Source organism: Coptis chinensis, chromosome 2 (genome assembly GCF_015680905.1).
Source record: "Coptis chinensis isolate HL-2020 chromosome 2, ASM1568090v1, whole genome shotgun sequence".
Taxonomy (NCBI): domain Eukaryota; kingdom Viridiplantae; phylum Streptophyta; class Magnoliopsida; order Ranunculales; family Ranunculaceae; genus Coptis; species Coptis chinensis.
The window spans coordinates 50,502,124-50,523,166 of NC_141457.1; the positions used below are offsets into that span (position 1 = coordinate 50,502,124).

Genomic DNA, 21,043 nt, shown 5'->3' on the forward strand with positions numbered 1-21,043 from the left:
AACAAAACATGCCCAATAAAAAACATCAAAAAAGCCCTAACATACTGATCACCACCCTCACTACCCTAAGAGCGATCCAAAGCTAACTCCGGCTTCGTGTATCGAATGCAAGAGGGTTCTATATATGCAATCTTAATATGAGATAGCTTAATCCCAAAAGAATCATAAGCATCCGCACCCAAACGAGGAAAACTCATAAGCATACTATCCATATTCTCATAATTTGTATGAAAATGTATCGGTTGGCCTATACCGATACTCAACCCATAAATCATAGTGAAGTCTAGTGGTGTGAACCCTAACTCCGCGATAAGGAAAAAAATGAAATGTATGAGTTCTACTTCACCATCTTTCTACTAAAGCTATGACCACGCCTAATCAAATTTCTTATAATCCAGATCAATCAAAATACCCAAAGGTGTATACAAAATACTATCTCTAATATGTACAAACTCATCCAAACTCCTAATAACCTTCCACCACTCTCTAACACCAAGTAAAGCCGATCTAACTCGTGAGTCAACAACATGCCGATATTATAAAAAAAAAAAATAATGCGATAAAGATAAATAATTAATTAGTCCAACTCAACTAATTAATATTCAAAATATTTAATCAAAACTAATTAATTATCCGAGTATTAGCCATCGACTCGACACGTGTTTTGTATCACGTGTAGAAGACACAACTTCCATATCAAGTGCTTCTCCATGTGCAAATTGCCAATCAAAGTCGTTCATCTGATACTCCAGTACATAGGGATGTCTATCGGTACGTAGCGACATCCTCGAAGTTCTTCTTCCCCCCGTTTCCCCCCACCATATTCTACTTCCTCAGGTTTTTCTCCCTCATCGCCAATGTCGTCTGTGTATTGCCAATCATCACCGTCGAAAGGTTCAAAATGATCTATATCAAATTTTAAGAGTTTAGGTAGATTTTTGTTTTTTTTTAACTAAAGAGAGGGTTTTATAATTGTGAGAAGAGGTGAAAGTGACTGAACCGCGCGGCTTTGGAGCTGTTTATATAGAAGTAGCATGCGGTGTTCTGAACACTGCGCGGTTTTGCCAAAACCGCGTGGGCTTGGGCATGTCAGTTGGGCTTTAGTGGCGCGGTTTTGACAAAACCACATGGGCTATATGGCGCTGTTTTGGCGAAACTGTGTAGTTGTTTGGTGTTTTTTTGGTTTGGTTCAAAATTTTGGTGTTTTTTTGGTTGCTCGAGTTTTACATTTTCCTTTTTCAGCTAGTACCCGAGGAATAGCCGAACAGTGTCATAGAATGTTGTTTCTTTACGTTTCACACTTTCATTTATCTTTTTTATTTGCTTAAATGAACCTCAACTATATATATATTTTTTTTACGAGTAGAAGAAATTCACCGTCCCTCAAAGATTCTTCTTGCATTTTTATGTGGTGGCTGTGGTTTGGACAACGTTGTTGCTTCTGATGACATGGGTCTATGCGTGTAAAATGGTGCCATTGGGGAATGAGCCACTTCACTATTCGACGATTGCCAGCCACTTGACCGGAGGATCACATATCTTTTCTATGCACAAATATCACTCGACTCCTCTTGAGAGAAGATACACTGTGTGGAGAACCGTTCTCTTGCTTTTATTGATGGAAGTACAAGTGTGGAGACGCCTTTTTGAAACTGTATATGTTTTCAGTTACAGCCCTTCAGCTCGAATGCATATATTTGGCTACTTCACTGGGTTATTGTAAGTTTCAAGCAACCCATGGACAATATCTTCTTACTACATTTTGTTTATCATTATTTACATTCAACTTTTAAACGCATATACAGCAATAACGACCTTACTACACTTCTATTTAATGAATTTATATTTTATGAAGTGTTTGTATGCATTTAATGAATTTAGGTGCTTAGTTGTTGCAACACATTCATTTGGAAGCATTTATAAGTTATACAATGCACTAATTGGTACGTAATTATAATTCATGAAAAACTTGTCCCTTCAAGTGCTCTGTTAGAAAAAATTAAGCTCCCACTGCACTAATTTTGCTTGTTTACCTGTTATAATCATTTACTTCTGTGCCGGGACCTTAATTCTATTAATCTCAATATACAAATGTATTTGTCATGTAATGTTTTCTGTTAAACTGTTCAGAAATTTTTTATGACCATACCAAACTATCAAGCTCAAAAAAGTGCTATCTTGAACTTCATCTGCATATAATGTTGGCGATGATATTATTATTTGTACAGTGGAATCCGTGCATGACAAGTATGGGGTGTCCATTTATTATTTTGCTAGAAAAATACTTTTTTTTTTTGTTTTCTTGAAGAGAAAAGGTGTGTACGCCAGATAACTGTGTTACCTTATATACTTGCTAACAGTAAAATTGGAGATAAGGAGATAACGTCATCAAGATATTTTCTTGTATTGAGGGTTGCAAAGATCTTGGAGAGAGGTAGAGAGCTACTGATGATGTATCACACAAGCTGCCTTTCAGAACATTAAACATTTAAGTGAGTGGAAAACACATGAAGAGTCTTAGTTTGTTGGAGATTCTGATTAAGAACTTTTCCTTGGGAAAGTAGATCAATTCCCCATCACATTCCTCCTTAACAAAGTGAGATGTAAAATTAGGTACAATCAAATGGTTTCCACGGAGGAGAATAGGTCACATGTGGTTGTAATCCGGTTGTAGACATTCTTATTCAATTTTCTTCAGACCAAATTAAATATATCTCACCTTACATTGGGTTCATAATGAATTGGTACTAGTCGGACTGCTTGATTTTATTTACGCTTCCATGGGCGGATCTAGGAGTTGGCTGACCCGGGCTGTAGCCCTCCCCCCCTAACTTTGCTCAATTTTTTTTTTTTTATAGTGGTAACTGTTCATAATTTATACTCAAAAAAGTCAAAAAAGAAATAGTAGTGTGAATTAGTGCTAGCTAGTATCCCCCCCTGGTGGAGAATCCTGCATCCGCCCGTCTGCTGCAGGCCAGATTAAATATATCTCACCTTACATTGGGTTGATAGTGGATTGGTACTAGTCACTTGGTCAGACTTCTTGATTTTATTTACCTTTAATATGCTCTGCTGCAGAAAATGATACGAATTTATTTTGGCATATGATTAGTGTTAGTGTTTTAGAATAGGAAACTAATCTGATACCTTTCTTCACTCTATGTCCTATCTTTTACCTTTTAATGGAGTTGTGCATGCTTAAGTGTTAACGAATCATGTTGTTTTTCTGAAGCTAGTTTCTACACAGCAGCTCCATTGTCTCTTTGCAGCAGTTGTGCTTCAGAGGTGGTTAATTTTGCTGCTCATTGTGTTGCTGAGTTCATAAAAGGACGAGAGAAAATGCCAATTTTTGAGTTTGATTGGTTTGGATATGTGAATCCTCTCACAAAGCTTGGATGGCTCCAGTGGATTGGTGCGGCCATATGCATCTGGGGTTGGATTCATCAGCACAGTTGCCATGCGATTCTTGTAGGTTTCGCATCCTGTTATTATCATATTCTTCAGTGGTCTGATTTCCTTGGCCTGCATATTTAATTAGATTACCATTATTATTTTTACTTATTATTATTATTATTATTATTGGGTCAATCGCCATAGCAGCAGTGTCTTGCCCATGAATCACAAGGCACTGCTGTTAAAAGAAAGAGAGCATGCCCTGCATTTTTATTATATGTTTTAACTTTTAAGGTCACGAGTATATGATTCGCTGAAGGAGACACTCATGGAGCCCGTATGGAGATTAGTCGAGACCAAGGTTAAGTTGTAACTATTGTGAAGACTGTCTCCTCACCAAGCAGGTCTTCCTCAGAAAAATGTTAACCTTATTTTTAGCACATAAGATGTGAATTTAAGTTATAAATAAAACAATAGTTACTATCTTTCGTCTCTTGACATGTCTAGAAGACTAGAACTGTCAAAAACAAACTCATTTTTCTTTGGCTATTGATTTCGCTACTGATGATGACATTTTCACTAAATGGATCTTTCTCTTCCTTGGGTTTGAATCGACTCATTGAGTTGTTATTCACATCGTACAAAAAAAAAAGAGTTATTATTTACGTATGTGGGAGTGAAAAATGCTCTTTTTGGCTCACTTAATGGGGTTTGCTGTTGCAGTTGAAGTGGCTTACCGAAATGATTGAGAACATATGTGGATGAGTAAGACTCCTTGTCTATGTTGACTTATTCATTCTTATTAAGCTTGGAATACAAGGGGTATGCAAATGAAGATGGCTTTATAAATCAGGAATGCCAATTTGGTTGTTAAGTGTTTTAGAAAGGGACCGGCGGATCATTTGTCGAATGAAAGAGTTAGCAGCATACTATATCACTATGCTGGCTTTTTGCTTCAAGTTTTATTTAGTGTGGCGTAGGTAACAGTTTCCCATGCCTTGTTATTTCTCAAGTAGTTTGAACCTCTGCAGATCTTTTGAATGAAGTTATTGATGACCTAATTATTATGTGGTTTCTTTTTTTTATTAAATTACGCGATCTCTGCTGTCTTATTGGTATCATTGTCTCACTTTCTTATTATTTCTTGCTTTCCTTTCACAGCAATGGTTGTATGTACGGTTGTTTCTTTTTTCTCGAAATTTATAGCATACGACATAAAGCTGGACTGTTGAGCAGTTATGTTTGTTGGAAATGTGAATGAATTTGTGTCCTCATGGGTTTGAACCCATGACCTTTTGTATCTACTACACTCTAATGTGGGGGGCTTTAGTCCCACATTGGTTACTAAACTTAAGACTCTTAAGTTTATATTGGTTGTGTCCTTATGGAGGGATAGTGTAGAGATATAAGGAGGTGCTCGCGCTAACACAAGGCCTCCTTGGTTTGGGGGCTCTCGGAGGTGGGAGCTCGAGAAACCTTAGTCTTGGCGTGTGCCCACACACGCCGCTAAAGGGCAAATCCAATCGGGGCTTCAGCGTGGGTCGCGAGTAATTGGGCTTGTTTTTGCGTTTTGGAAAAACTAAGGTCTCTCCCCGCTTTTAGAAAATACTGAAAACATCCTCTTATTAAAAACTGGTCCGAGTATCTTTGAGAGTTCCCGCAGAGTGGGTCATTGGTGGTGACACGCGCCATCCATCCAGTATCCCGGGAGACGACGCTGAGGGTCGGCAAAGAACCATACCGGCGTTTTTAAATCTTAAGGAAATTGTGCCGAAAGCACAATCCTCGATGATAAGTTTTACTTCCTTTTTATTATTCTTGTTTTTCGATACTAGTTTCATACAATCTTAAGACGAAAAATCGATTGTCTAATAACGATCTGTTATTATCTAGTATTGTGCTTCGTTGTTGTTAATCTTGCTAAGATGGAAAAACCTAGTGGTAAGTCCATCCAAACCCGAGATTTTTGATGGCAGAAATTTTAAACCGCGGATGAAAAAATGCGGTTTTATCCGACTACTCAAATTGGTTGAATGGATTTCGATTGTGAAACCCGTTTACAATGAAAATGAAGATGAACCCGTCGCTCGGTGGTGTGGAGAGATGGGAAAAGAAAAGACTATTTATGTAGAAATTATATACTTGATTGTCTTTCCCTTGATTTGTATGATGTAGTAGTACCTACTGTATCTTTTAAAGGATGAGTGAATACTCTTAATGCTTTCTATAGCTGGTTTTTCCAGATGGGTGTAATGATACAAGACACTCGATAGAGGCACCTATATGAGTGAGGAAGTAAAAGCCGCCTCTATATGAGAACTTATAGGCTTGTTCTCTAGAGCACTCATGAAACCTGGGAAGCTCATGGCTATACGAGCACAACTGAGGGAACTCTATGATGATTTTTGAAGTTATGTGTGTTACCTGTTGACTTGGCTTACATATAGGTTGAACAGTTCAAGACTAAGGTCACTGGTCAACTAGTAATCCCGACAGACAAACACCAAGCGAAGGTTCAAGTCGTATGACACCTTCACCCATTCATAACTTCTTCATACTCGAGACATTCTTGTTTTGTTTTTTCTTTTCTTCTGTTTCTTAATAATTCCATTCATGTGGGGGATTGTTGGAAATGTGAATGAATTTGTGTCCTCATGGGTTTGAACCCATGACCTTTTGTATCTACTACACTCTAATGTGGGGGGCTTTAGTCCCACATTGGTTACTAAACTTAAGACTCTTAAGTTTATATTGGTTGTGTCCTTATGGAGGGATAGTGTAGAGAGATATAAGGAGGTGCTCGTAGCCGCACACAAAGGCCTCCTTGGTTTGGGGGCTCGGGGAGGTGGGAGCTCCGAAAAACCTTAGTCTGCGTGTGCCCACACACGCCGCCAAGCAGGGGGCAAATCCAATCGGGCTTCAGCGTGGAGTCGCAGTCTTGGGGCTTGTTTTTGCGTTTTGGAAAAAACTAAGGTCTCTCCTGTTTTAGAAAATACGAAAACATCCTCTTATTAAAAACTGGTCTGGAGTATGCTGAGAGTTCCTGCAGAGCTGGTCATTGGCTGGTGACACGCTCATCCACTGTTGTATCCTGGGAGACGTACGCTTGAGGCTGGCAGCAACCATACCGGCGGCGTTTTTCGTCTTAAGGAAATTGTGCCGAGCACAATCCTCAGTGATAAGTTTTACTTCCTTTCTTATTACTGTTTTTCGATACTAGTTTCATACAATGTTTACGTTTCAAAGCAGGAGTTGTTGCGTCATTTTTGTTTCTTGCAGTTAAGAGTTGCATTTTAACTTCAATAGTCATTTCTAAGAATTTCTATCTTCTTGAGCAGGGTTCGCTGCGGGAACACAAAGAACAAACTGATGAGTATGTAATTCCTCATGGCGACTGGTTCGAAATTGTTTCATGTCCACACTACCTGGCCGAGATTGTAAGATACTCTCTTTCTCTCTCCAAACACCTATTAAAGTTTTACTTACAGACTTTGAAAGTACAAGTTACGAAATTATTCCCTAACAGGTACTTTGTATACTTAAAACAAACACAGTTAAGAATATTTTGGTAATTCTACAAGCAAAAGACAAATTATCAACTCGAACCATGAAATTACTGGGAGTATCCATTTCCGTAATTAAATCAAAACGCTAACAGAAAATCTTCTCTTTCTTTAGGCCAGTAAAAGTGAATGCTATTGATAGTTGTATACTGTTCTTGTATTTTTAAATTTCCGTCCAGGTTATTTATGCTGGTCTTTTGGTTGCTAGTGGAGGATCAGACCCCACGATCTGGCTACTTTTTGGATTTGTGGTATCTCCCTTGCGGTGAACTCCACCAAACTTTGAAAATTCTAATTGTTTCAAAATTACTCTTCTAGTCTGTTTATTTGTCTTTGAAACAAATATGTTTGGCAGGTGATTAATCTTGTCTTCACAGCAGCTGAAACTCAAAGATGGTACTTACGTAAATTTGAAAATTACCCACGAAAAAGGCGTGCCATTCTCCCCTTTGTTTATTAGAGATTTTGTACACTGAATACTTTGCTTTGTAGTGCAACTTTGTTTATTAGAGATTTTATACACTGAATACTTTGCTTTGTAGTGCAACAAAAGCACCAAACCGTGTATATAGATAAGGTCAGGTACAAACATTTCAACACCCCTCGGCTCCTCACTGTTTGTTTTAGAAATTCTCTGCGGAACTGCGGACTTATGTATGTCTGATGCGAAATAAAAATGTTAAAAACGATAGGGTTCTTCTGGGTTTCAAATTTTTTGATAAAAGAAACATTCAGAAAGAAACTATTGATTATGTCTAATGAGAATCTTACGAGAAACTACTATTAACTCCAATAGACCCAAGAGGTTGTGCAAGAGGAGAGAACACCTTCCTGCAAAAGCCAATTAATCAAGCAATGACATTTTTCAGGAGATGGAAGTATCAGAATCGAGGAATCATGGTGAGCGAGAAAGGACAGCAAGAGTTATTGGGGCGGTCTCCAAAAAGGATCGAGCCATATCCTTAAAGTACTAGTGTACAACAATAACGAATTTGAAGGTGTTAGCAAGGGTGGTTGGAATGGAATCGTAGCACGGAATACTCATATTGTGGTGTGCGAAAATCATCACTTAATGCAATAGAGTAAACTTCTAGCCAGCGGTGGAAACGGCCAAATCTAATGCAAATGCCATCACTTACTAAACAAATGTAATTTAGCAGTAGAAACAGCCAAACCTACTGCTTATTACTAAACCTAATGAACAGATGTGCTCATCGTTGCATCTGGTTACATATACTCGTCTCTTGTCATGGTTTTCGAGTGCAGTGCTTTCATCCAAATATGCATTCTGGTCTAGCTACTTATCGATAAATGTTTTCCAAGCCTGCCAGTACAAAATACAACATCCTGTATGACTTGATATCTAGCCCTAAGAGGCTACGATGCTTTGAGGATTAGATTTACCAAATTTTAAATGAGGTTTCCCTTTCCAATCCAGATTTTTAAAAACTCAACAGAGATAATAATAAACAAAGAAGCACATCTGACTCAAAGCAAAGATGGATGTATGATTCACCGAGTTATGTGACTCCAACCTAAACATATAGGCACATAGCCGAACAACATTCGACATTAATACTGATGGTTTCATTCTTAATACTGATGGTTCGGTCTGCAAGGATAGAGGGGGTGGATTCGGTGGCATCATACGAGATCATTTTGGGTCCGTGATCATGGTCTGGTTGTGACCAGAACATGTCAGTGCTTCACCAGAAGCCTAATGCTATTCTATATGGGATGAGTGGTTGTCTGCAGATGCATATCAAGAGGATAGCTATACACTCTGACTCCCTTATGGCTGTTAATCTCATTAACAGAGGAGTTGACGCACCTTAGAGTTCAACTTACTAGGACATATACAATCTATATGTATTAGGTTTGAATCTATTGATTTTGTTCATGTATTCAGGGAGTGTAACTTTGCAGCAGACTACCTTGCTGGACTAAGTACCTCTCTCGAACAACACGTTTACTCTGTCCCTCCTCTAGATAATAAATTCACTACTATTGTAAGGGAGGATGTTACAGGGAAAGTGTACTTAAGATTCTCATTTTAATACAGGTAAGGGTCTGCCTAACCCTAGCTCAAAATTCAAAAAAAAAAAGCATTTGACATTAAGCCCCATAAAGCACAAAACCAAGTAAAACAATCTAATTACTCTTAAACAGTTTCAATTTTCTTTCTGGGCATGGACTAATCCAATTTAATTAAAGAAACAAAGCAGGCTCCAGTGCATTCTGGGAAAAAGAAATTATACCACACAACTAACTAACCAGATTGTTACCCTCGTCAAAACTGGTAACAATCTGGTTGACAAATCATTCAAGGATCAGCTATGGTAACCTCAACCTCAACGCCTGGTTCAATCTGGATGGAAGTGATCTGTTTCACAACTTCGGACGAACTCAGCAGATCAATAACCCTCTTGTGGACACGCATCTCAAACCGGTCAAAGGTGTTTGTACCTAGAAATGACAAGAATAATGGGAACACATCAGAAGAAAGGACGAGTACAAAAGGGAGCGTAATTATAAACATGTATTGCCTTACAGAAACTATGCATGAAAGAAGGGGAAGAGTCGGGCAGTATTTAGAGACATCTCGTGCAAGCACAAAAATGTCAAAAAATTTCAATAACATACTAAAGGAATATATCCAAGTAGCCATTCATCAGTAGTATAGAAGACAAATAAAATTCAGAGTGAGATGCATTGCATCTCATTTTTTCTTTTAAGGAAGAACCCTTCTCCATATTCCATATTATAAACAAAACAACGACGGCCGTGGAATAACTCCACGTTCCAGTCTACCTATCATTCTATCACCCTCTCAGCAAACAATATTCATAGCTCGCTCACAATCACATTTTAAGTCCAGAAACATGACATAAATAAAATAAAAATCAGAAGCAGTTGCAAGTAAGATGTTAACAATAATGCGTGTTGCACGATAAACAGACAAGCAAAGGATATCTAATATCTTAAACAGTTTAACTTTAACATATGAGGCACAGTTTGAAAAATTACATTGTCCCTACTACATCTAAAGCTAAATTATGAATATCTTTTCAACAAACCATAGCAGTAAACACGTATGAGAATTTACAAACAGCCAACCCATCAAAATTTTCTTAACAAACACACCTTCTCCACATGGAGCTTTCCTGGTAGTGATTTTCAGAACTTTGGTGGGCATTCTCACTGGTCCCTTCACCTTCAGGGTTCTGGTCTTCGCTCCAGTCACAAGATCAGCACACACTGTTTACATGAATAAAAACTATTTAAACATTTTGTACTCGGTAAAAAAATATATATATTACAATAACTTTACAAGATCATCAAGACACACTGTTTACCTTTCTCGAGATTCTTGACATTCTTGGAGGAAAGAGTAATCCTAATACGATGTTCATCAGGCCCTTGCTCCTCGTAACCCTGCTTTGCAGGCTTCTGCATACTCATCGCCATATTTTCACTGTTTTAAATAAAAAGAATCGACCTAGATTGCAAGAATGAAGAAAGAAACCCTAAACTGAGAGAGATAAAAAAGAGTCAAGTCAAATATTTAAACGGATCTTAGTTCTGCTTAGTGGGCCAAACCCGAAAAGTTCGAATATGAGTACGGGCTTTAGCTCTCTGTGGAAGAGCCACTGGACCATAGTCTTGAATCTTGATAAGCAAGTTAAGTAGATTGTTGACCAAATTGCGTTTCATCCATTCCAAGTTTTCTGATCGATTTCCTGAAAGTAGATCAAAGTTGCTACCATTTTCCATAGATTACACTAGTGGAAACCATACATCTAAACAAGACAACCGAAAAATATATACAAACTTCGCAATTACTGTCTTGGCAGCAAAATGGAAAACTATTACAAGGTAAAAACTTCACTGCTTCAACACAGTAGACAAGTAGAGACGGGGCAACGAAAAAAACACATGTTAAAATTGGCTCATGGTACCCACTGAAATGAGGTTCACACTAACATTCCCAAATAATGTGGTGCTAAATCACATATCTGACATGGTGACATTCATGATATCCATTCAGTATGATTGATGTGATCCCGACTCTCCCATATTGTCTTTAACACACGCAACAAACATAGGATCAAGGTTACGGTATGGCGTGGTTTCTAAAAGCCTCTGAAAATAAGATATTTTCAATCCAGAATTTCGAGCAATATCTGCTCGAACCCACCCTGAGCAGTCGTTAGTATAGTAGCACCACTCACTACAACTACTGTTTTTTCATCAGCAAGATTTGCAAGAGCCACCATTGTCTCTGGTTCAGTGATGGAAGAAGCATCGACCAGAAAAATATGACTAAAATGGCCGGAAGCTATGCCTTCATTGTGTAGCCGAAAACTACTCAGAAATGTTGATAGTACCACCTTAAATCTGCGGAGCTCTGGGAGTGGTGGACATGTAAAACACTCTCTGTTATAAGGGAACAACGGAAGGATTTCATAGGGTACACCATCGATCTCTTGAAAGGCAGCGTTAGCTCGAAAAATTTCAGATTCATGAATCTCTTCGACTCTTCCATCAAGATTTTCATCAGCACTTCACATATGCTATTGGTAGGAGCACTTATAAGGGTTCGGCAACCAGGAGACTTTCTGCAAATTTGGAGGACTGCTTCTCGAATTACCAAACCAGTTGCCCATAGTCTCTTTTCTCAAACAGCAGATCCTGTACTTGACAGCCTTCCCGTAATATAGACAGAGAGCTGGCCTACAACTAGGAAAAGTGGAAAAGCGTTGAGACTTAATATACTGCATACTGCAGAGACCTGGTCCTTGTTGAGGTTTCGGTGGGAAGGGATGACACTAGGACTGGCCCAACTAATCCTACTTTTCTGGCTAGGGAAGAGAAAGTTGCGAAACAAAGGGTCAGTTGCTGATGCGACTGCTTGGTGACAACGTTTTAAGCAGACTCTATTGAATGAGAAGCTAACATCAAATCTGCGTGTCGAAGAATGCTGCCGATGAAAATCATCACCAAACTCTGCTAACACAAGATTACTTTTCACCACACGGTAGAGAATCCCCTGTTCACGAAAAATATTAGAAACAAGTAAAGGTAAGACTCAGAGAAAATGTACCTATGAATATAGAATCTTAAACTTTCTGTTACAATGAGAGCACAGTAATGTTTTATTTTGATTTATGAAGTATGCTTAAGCTGGAGTCAGGGTGTTTAAGTGTGTTTAACATCAGACCGTTGGCAAATAATAAAGGTACAAAATACACTCACCAACTCAGTTTTTTTTTTTTTTTCGATGCTAAATTACTAAGCTTATATATTATCACCTACAGGTAAACTGGAACACATGAATTGTCAACCATACACTTCGGAAGATCAGAATTTCCAAGCTGATGGTTTGCCCATCTAGCTAGTAAGTCTGCATCCCCATTTGAAATCCTACTGATCCAATTAAAAGTACATGAACTAAAAACCAAGACAATAGAGTTTATAGAGGTCTTCAGCGATTCCAATGACCATTTGCATTCTGATCCTTGAAGCACCTTCATCACCTCCGTATTATCACCCTCCAACACATAGTAATTATATCTAAGCTGCTTTGCCAAAAGTGCAGCAACTTCTACTGCTCCCATCTCTGCTTCCTCGACCTCATGAGCCGTGAATCTCCTAACTGCTGCTCCAACAATGTCCCCTTCACTATTACTTGCTATTGCTCCAGCTCCAGCCTATCTTGTATTCCTGGTAAAAGAGGCATCAAATCTAATCACAATGCTTTCATTTGGGATTTCAGGAAATAGTTTATCAATAGTTTCATTAGAAATACTAATTGAAACTCGAGAGTGGTTATCGAAAAAAAAAATTGAAACTCGAGAGTTAGAGAAAGCTTCTCTGTATGCATCATAGCACTTGTCTGCCAATCCTTTGCTCTGTCTGATGATGCGGTCCCTATTTGCCTTTCTTTTTTCAAATTTGACCTCATTTCTGGAACTCCATATATATGTGTTGGAGCAGGTACATGATGTGAGTCCCAGCCAAGCATAGCTCAGTATTCTTGCTATGGCACCAAGACAGGTACAAATCTAGCCTCTCCTTCAAGCTTGGGTGCTGGTGTTTCCTATTGATTCTCAGTCCCACTTGCGAGCTAAACCAGACTGCTCTAGTCCAGTCACAAGTGAAGAACAAATGCTCTGCAGTTTCCAGTTCTCTATTGCAAAAAAGACATGAGAAGTCCTCCTTCATTTTCTTTTCTGCCAACTTATCTCCCATAGGCAGCACATACATATATAGCTTCTAAATGAACATCTACATATAAGAAGGCAGAGGGGTTGCTCAAAGCTGTTTTATAGCTGTGTAGTTTGCACTAGAGCTTTGGCCCATCTCAGCTTTCTTTTTATTCAGAAACTCATATGCAGACTTAACTGTAAGCCTCCCAAACTTCTCCATAGGCCGTATCATTTTGTCAGCAGATTCAGAGGCAAGTCTAACAACTACCTCCTGAATTCTCTGACTTATGAAAGGATGGAAATATTGATTGAGTTTGACTAGATCCCATCCACTACAATCTGTCAGAAAGAGATATGAAACATGAAGGTTGGACAGAGTGTTATCCACCACTCCCAATTCTTCTAGAGTCACAGTTCATTCAAACACCTGAGCCAAGGATCCTTTAGAATGGAGATGGTGGTACCCTTTCCTATTCTCCATATCAGGCCTCCACTGATGGAGTTGAAAATTTTGTGGATACCCTTCCAAAAGTAAGAGGCTTGGTCAGGTGGTTTTTCCACATCTCCAATCCATTTCTTGCCATATATGCTAAACATAGTTCTAGTCCACATAGAATGTATGTCTGTAGCTGCCTTCCAAGGAAGCTTAGCTAACATCGCCACATTCATATCCCTTGTCTTTCTGAGGCCCAAACCTCCTTCAAGTTTGGTCTTACAAATTTGTTCCCACCCAATGGTGTGAACACTTTTTGAATTTTCTATTCCATTCCACCAGAAATCCCTACATGTCTTATCTATCTTATTGCATGTGGCCAATGACAACAAATAAGTAGACATGACATATAGGGGAGTGGCCTGGATCACAATTTGGATAAAAGTAGTTCTCCCAGCTTGAGACAACACCTTAGCTTTCCAACCTTTGACTTTTCTATGGATTCTATCCACCAAAAAATCAAAGTCCTCAGTCTTTTTCCTAGACAGCATAATAGAAACCCCTAGATACTTTTCTTTTAAATAAAAGTTCCTCATTCTCCAAAAACGTTTGAGCTTTATTTTCTGCCTATATTTGTCATTTCTACTAAAGAACACACTAGATTTATCAAAATTTATTTTCACCCAGAGGCATTGCAATACTCATCTAGAATCTTCTTTAGATGACCACTTTTAGCAAGGTTTGCTCTTGTGAACAGAATTAAGTAATCTACATAGAGCAAATGGGTAAGAGCTGGAGAGTTTCTCCTTATCTTGACACCATGCAGCTCAGCTCTCGCAATCATCCTAGAGAGAGCCTCAGAGACCAAAATAAAGAGATATGGGGATAGAGGATCCCCTTGTCTCAACCCTCTCTCAGGGATAAACTTCTCTAGAGGAGAGCCATTGAGCATGACCTGGAAAGACACTGTGGAAAGGCATTGTTGTATCATACTTCTCCACTTATGATTGAACCCAAGTTTTTCAAAAATGTTATCAACAAAGGCCCATTCAACCTTGTCATAGGCCTTGTCCATGTCCATCTTAAGAGCACACCAACCCTCATTTTTATTTTTCATATTTTTCATATTATGGAACACCTCACAGGCAAAGCCTACATTGTCCCCAATACTTCTACCTTTAATGAATGCCCCTTGAAAAGGAGACACAATTCTATTCATAAGACCTTTTAGCCTGTTTGCAAGAATCTTAGATACAATTTTGTACCCAAAGTTACATAGGCTGATAGGTCGAAATTTAGAAGCATGGTCAATATTCACAACCTTGGGAATCAAGGCAATGTAGGTCTCATTGAACTGAGGATTAAGGTACCCAAATGTGAAGAAATCCTGCACAAAGGAACCCACAGAGGGCCCTACAATATCCAAACATTTCTTATAGAACACCCCTTGAAACCTATCAGGTCCAGGAGATTTGAGGTTGCCCATCTTATTGACCACTTTCCAAATATCATCCTTATCAGGTACGCTAGTGAGAATCTCATTTTCCCTCTCACTCACACTACTTTGGAACAGTTCCAAAATATGGTAATCCCTTTCAGGTTGATCTGAAGTGAAAATCTCAGTAAAGTAGTGATTTAGAGAGGTTCCTACTTCAGTTCTACCTTCTTTCCAATTTCCATCATCATCCTTGATCTTTTCTATTTTGTTTTTCCTTCTCCTACAGATGGTGGATAGATGATAGAACTTGGTATTCTTACCTCCATCTTTAATCCAATCAGTAGAGGATTTTTGCTTCCAAAAATTCTCCTCCTTTTCATACCACCCCAGCAGAATATCTTTCAAAAATCTTGGCTTTATTATAATTATCAATGGAAAAAGGCATAGACAAGACCCTATCCAGTTTCTTTTGTGTAGCCTTGATGTTAGAAAAAATGTTACCAAAAACATATTTATTCCATATGGTAAGATATTTCCTAGTTCTATTAAGCTTATGAATGAGATTGCTATCAGGAAGATCATGAGTGATAGCATTCCAGGCATTATCAATAACAGGTCTTCAAGTATCATCAGTTAACCACATATGAAAAACTTAAAAGGTCTAGGGTTCTGTTTTTCTTTTTTTATCTAGATTTATGATTAAAGAAATATGATCAGATGAAGAATTAGCAAAAGTTTGTACTAGGGCATGAGGGAAAAGAGTTAGTCCCTCAGGGGAGGCTAAAGCTTTTTCTAACCTTTCTAAAACATGATCTCCAGGTCTCCTATTATTACTCTAAGTGAACTTAGGGCCTTTGAAGCCCAAATCCGGTGGCTAAGATCATTTATAATGTTATTGAAATCATTCATACTTTTAGTGATTTTACTTCTCCCTCCAATCTTCTCATTCAACTGAGTAATAGCATTAAAATCACCAAACAGACACCAGGGTCCAGGGATCAAAGGGGCTAATTCCCTCAATTCATTCCACACTTTATTCCTATTGTGAGCAGCAGGTTCACCATACACAAAAGAAAAAAACCAAGCCTCAGTACTAAAATAATTAATGATTTTACCTGTGACTTGGTTCCGTGATGCCCCAAGTATCTCCAGATCCACTCCTTCTCTCCAAAGCACTGCCAAACCTCCACTCCGGGCAATAGCTGGAATCGCAAAATGCCCATTGAGCTTAAGTTGCTTACTCAGACGTCCAATACTTTCCTTGCTAGCTTTTGTTTCAGACAAACAGACTATATCTATATTAAACCTACCAATCACGTCCTTTAGTTGTTGAACTATCGTGGTGATACCTATCCCTCGACAATTCCAGGCGTGGATTGTCATGGATACCAAGGCAGCTATAATGGGACAGCTACTGCGAACCCTGGAGGAGAAGACAGACCTCCACTGTATGAAACCCCCATATTGTGCTATTAATCAAGACTCTGTTGTATCCCTGAAGTGCTTTGTCCAGCATAATCCTGAACCCTTGTCCCTCCTTCCTTTTCCTCTACCTGACCATGATATTGGACACTACGAACCATTGTTGAGTCATCCATGGCTAGAGGTTGTGGTTGATATGTTGAATTCTCACCATCTGCTTCATATCCCACCATTTCATGCTGGATTTGGTTTTCCAACTCATTTTCAAGCTCATCGTCTTCATTCGAGTAATACACTTCCATGGGCTTGATTACCACCATTCCGTTCTTCAGATACCCCAGATTCAGTTTATCAGTCGTTCATACCTTCAGATTCTATTGGTGTAGGATCTGTGGCTGAGTCTTCCTCCAGCTGCTCCTTCGAAGCATGTGATTCTGTTGAATCGCTCGAAATATGAACTATGCGAGCGTTCGTTGGTATCAACAGATGACCTTTCCCTTTGCTCCTCATTTCAGCTGTAATTTTCTTAGCTTTCTTAGAACATTGCTCAATCACCCTTTTACTTCTTCTTACCCATCCATCTCCCCCATTCATAACCATCTCTCCTTTCTCTTCCTCACTGAGACAGAGTTTTCTTTTTTCCCTTTTCATAGTCTCCTCTCCTTTTTCCTTATTTGCACTTTCTAGCCTTGCTTTAAACTCAGATCTAGAACCCTTATCCTTTTTTCCTCGGGAAGCCATGATTTTGAAATCTCTTCCACGTGTAGCATTGTTGAGGGATCGATGAAGAGGAATCATTTGGTTTTCTCTATGTAGTTCCTTGTTGACTTCTTATGCAGCTCGAGACACCATCCTTGGAACCTGAACTCTCTTGTGTGGTTGTTGGACAATCAATCTGGGCTTTAGGTCGGCCACAACCTTTGGTATCATCTGACCTACTCAAGGTGCACCTGTCGCTCAACCCCCCTTCTTGATATTTTTCATAGTGGGTTCCCGAATATTCTATTGGGCTGGCAAGAGACCCTTCCATCTCGGTGTTCCAGGTCCTTCCAAAAACTACAAAGCCCAATGAAACTCCTTTGTCCACCATATCCATGTCTAGGCCCATAGGGTTATATGTTGGACTTTGTTGTTTCTTCCTTCCATTTTCAGCTTCTGGTCCAGGACCATGTGCCTCCCATCCTGATCTTTGGGCCTGAGATCCAGTACCCTGCTTTTCTATTGGGCTAGGCTCTTTATCAGATATGACCGTTTGATTTCTTTCCGTTGGGTTAGCCGTTGCGTCTGTTGCTGTGTGCCCTACCTCTATTACCTTGGTTTTGTCTCTTCCCTCACCTGTGTCAACTGTCGTGGATCTGAGCTGATAAGAGCCCAAAACTGTAGTTTTAACCCTGTAATAGTCATACTTTTAGACCAATTATGTGAGTAATAATTAAGAGTTAATACTGATTACGTGTTTTTATGCGTTTCAGGCTTCAAAGTCAATTATGTGCAGAAATGTGCCACTTTGATGAGATAAAGGAGCAATGGTTGGTTGCTAAGGAGTTCTGTGATTAAAGGCCAAGATTCAAGAAGACAAAGCCTTCGTAAAGCCCGTTCAAAAGCTGAAAAGTCGACGCGGGCAGAAACAACACATAAAGTCAGCAGAACTTCCGAAGGCCGTATCTTTGGACTCAGACCTCGGAATTGGGCCTACCTTATGTCAAAACGACCAGCTCAGAAAGAGTTTTTCAATGGTCTAAGCCTTGACCCAATCAGAGGAGCAGAAGTGGACGAAAAGTTTATTGAAGCCAACTGTAGCTGAAGAGGCCTTTTTGGACTGAAAGAATTGGGTTTTGGGCCTAATTCTCTGGCCCAAAACATGGCTCCAAGCCCATGCACGATTTTTGGATCTGAAACATATAAAAACAAAAGCTTAGCTCTTTGTTAATGGTAGATAGTTAGACTTAGATTAAAAATTGGATTAGTTAGCCTCCATTAATTAGTTTTAGAACTTAGTTTTAGAATTTCAATTAGTTAATTAATTAGTTTTTCATATCTTGTTTTAGATCTAGTTTCATGTTTAATTAATTACTTTAGAACAAAGTAGATTATTAATTTAGTATTTGAATCATTGTTTTATTATTCATTAGATTAATAAAATAGTGTTCTTGGTAATCTAGTTTTATTTTCCATTTACTTATTTAGTTCAATTCTTAGATTCAATTATTTGTCTTTATTAGATTGAATAGATTTTTGCATGAGTAGTTTCCATTTGAGTTTAAATAAGCAAAGTTTTAATCTTTATATCATGTCTTGTTCGAATTTGATTGGGAATGATAGCGTGATGATTCTCGGCTAAACCTCCATTAGAGGGGGTTGAGAAGCCTTGATGAAAGCTTTATTCCGATTATCGTAGAGTCGTCGTAATTTCCTTTCCACTCTAGAAATGATTAGTTCACCATGAGAATGGGTGTAATCGTTCACATGCTAGTTATGAATTGGTATAAATGCCATGTGTAATTAGGGATTAGGAATAACTGCATTATTCTCATGGGCGATTCAATTCGGATTCTTACGATTAATTAGTTAGTGGATTAAGTTGAGCTAAGGTGGAATCAATCCCCTCTAACTCCTTATCATAGAATCGACGTAGTAGTATTCCCATAGTTGTTTAAAGAGTCGACTAGTTGCATCTTGTGGGTAGTTGCATCGTAGTCTAGTTATCATTTCAGAAATCTCTCATTAGACTTAGAGTAGAGTAATTAGACTAGAAAACACAACATGCGGAAGGACTAGGAGTGGAACGAACTTCCTACTCCACTATATCTGTTCAATAGATAGAGAGTAGAACAATCTTTGATAAATTTAGCAACGTAATTAAGTTTAAGTTTACTTACGTTTTGAGTTTTATCGTTCATTTCGTAGGTAAACTTTATCTTTTTATCGTTTATCATGAGCCATCTGTCCTTTTTTTCTCGTGCATAGTTTTTCCGGCCACCAAACTCCCATTTCTCCCTTTCTGGCGCTAGCGTTTCTTCAAACCAAAGTTTTGTTGGTATGCCAGCAATAGTAATGGATTGTTTGCCAGAAAAAGTTGTCCCATTGAAGAACTTATTTGCTTTCATCTAGCTCGTAAAATGCGGTTTGATATCTTTTGTTGATTGCGTATCCGGCAGGCATATTGGTCATGACCAATGATACCACAGAAATAGCAGAACACCTCCAACTTCTCATACTTTAGCCTGACCACTAACTCTTCCCCTGTCTCTAGCTTGACCTTTTGATCCTTCTGTAGCCTTTCTTTGATATCCATTTCTACGCGGACTTGAGCTACTGGTTGATTGAATTCTGGTGGGCAGGATATATCTGCTTCCTTCACCATCCCCAAGTTCGCTCCAATCTTCCAAACATTGGCCTTGTTAATCCTTTCTTTTGGGAGGTCCCATATATGTATCCAGAACTTAACAAAGTCAAAATGGTATTCTTCCAACCTCCTGTCTCCGGCCCATTTCTTTACCGAGAATATGTGCCCTTCCAACATCCAAGGGCCATTATTGAGCACATGTTTGCATTCCTGTATTTCCTCAAAACTGATTTTAACATGTTCTCTATCAATCCGTTCTAGATTTATCCTTCCTTTTGTTTGCCATACCCTGTGTAAATCTTCCCCTACTTCCTCCAGCTTCATGGGATATCCACCATACATTTTCCCTACCAAAGTAAGTTCTTTGTTGACAGGCTCTTCTATATTGATACAATTGATCTCTATACTTGATGTTTTTTTAGTAAAGAACAGATTTTTGATATTCTGTTGTAGAACCTCGATCTGGCTATTATTGCTGCTATCTCCAGGATGAACAACCTCTATTTATGAGGAATTCATCATATTGTTTCCTTCTTTCTTTGTCTCAGAAAAGCTTGTTACCCTAAGAACACTTAATATATGAAAGAGAGAGTTGTGGAGAGAGGGGGGGGGGGGGGGGTAGATGAGAAAAAAAAAGTTAGAATAGCAAGAAGCAAAACAATCAAGAAGAAGAAAGAGGAGAGCTCTGCTATCGCCTGCAGGAGAGGCTCTCAACTTCACTGAGAGTCAAGTTAAACAATTACCACCAACTCAGTCTGCGTTAAGCTTTCTTCAAGTTTGATTTGGCTTCAACTTGCATATTATACCATAAGACAGCCTATCTCATCCGGCTTCCAATAAAAGAAATACATACTCAATAACTAGTTGGACTTGACTTGGTCATTGTTTCACATACGAATGTCTTGTCGAGTGAGCAGAGCGAACGGTTCTTGGGCCTAGGGGGGGGGGGTACAAAATGTAACTTGACCCACGTGTGTCGGTCTATCTGTCTCGGTTTTACCTTAACACTCTCATCTTCTTCTTCGCCCAAACTCTTCCTCCTAAAAAACTCCTCTCTCTCTCTCCCCAAGCTCTGCTCACTCCCAACTGCTTAGCAGTTAATCTAGTAAGTAGTAACAGTTACACTTGCCACTCAGTGCCAAAGCTCGTTTAAATGGCTATGGAGAGATTGTGTAGACTAAAGGTTTCCAACATACATCCATGTTAAGCATGAGTGGAGACTAGTTTTATTTTTTTACC

General features: G+C 38.9%; 2 protein-coding genes and 1 long non-coding RNA gene across 7 annotated transcripts in view; 2 read left to right on the top strand and 1 right to left on the bottom strand.

Moving 5' to 3' along the window:
- The first annotated feature begins 1,239 nt into the window (after nucleotides 1-1,239).
- On the top strand, nucleotides 1,240-8,292 carry LOC147516425 (polyprenal reductase 2-like). Of its 5 annotated transcripts, none has more exons than XM_086589035.1 (5): nucleotides 1,242-1,719; nucleotides 3,237-3,468; nucleotides 6,732-6,830; nucleotides 7,136-7,207; nucleotides 7,312-7,667. In XM_086589035.1, the coding sequence occupies exons 1-5, from the start codon at nucleotides 1,445-1,447 to the stop codon at nucleotides 7,414-7,416; spliced, it is 783 nt and encodes a 260-aa protein (XP_086445161.1). In that variant the 5' UTR covers nucleotides 1,242-1,444; the 3' UTR covers nucleotides 7,417-7,667. The 5 variants fall into 5 exon arrangements, with proteins under 5 accessions (XP_086445162.1, XP_086445163.1, XP_086445161.1 ...); XM_086589039.1 differs by having other exon boundaries at nucleotides 1,523-1,719; nucleotides 3,233-3,468; XM_086589038.1 differs by lacking the exon at nucleotides 1,242-1,719 and adding an exon at nucleotides 1,808-1,943 and having other exon boundaries at nucleotides 3,233-3,468.
- Nucleotides 8,293-9,083: 791 nt separating this feature from the next.
- Nucleotides 9,084-10,499, bottom strand: LOC147516426 (small ribosomal subunit protein uS10y-like). Its single transcript, XM_086589040.1, has 3 exons — nucleotides 10,313-10,499; nucleotides 10,101-10,214; nucleotides 9,084-9,422 (listed from the first exon to the last, which is right to left on the bottom strand). The coding sequence occupies exons 1-3, from the start codon at nucleotides 10,422-10,424 to the stop codon at nucleotides 9,280-9,282; spliced, it is 369 nt and encodes a 122-aa protein (XP_086445166.1). The 5' UTR covers nucleotides 10,425-10,499; the 3' UTR covers nucleotides 9,084-9,279.
- Nucleotides 10,500-11,223: 724 nt separating this feature from the next.
- LOC147516427 (uncharacterized) overlaps nucleotides 11,224-21,043 on the top strand; it is a 58,415-nt gene continuing 48,595 nt past the window's right edge. The window contains exon 1 of the long non-coding RNA XR_015211028.1: nucleotides 11,224-12,195. This is a non-coding gene — a long non-coding RNA (uncharacterized LOC147516427). The remainder of the gene's footprint in view (nucleotides 12,196-21,043) is intronic.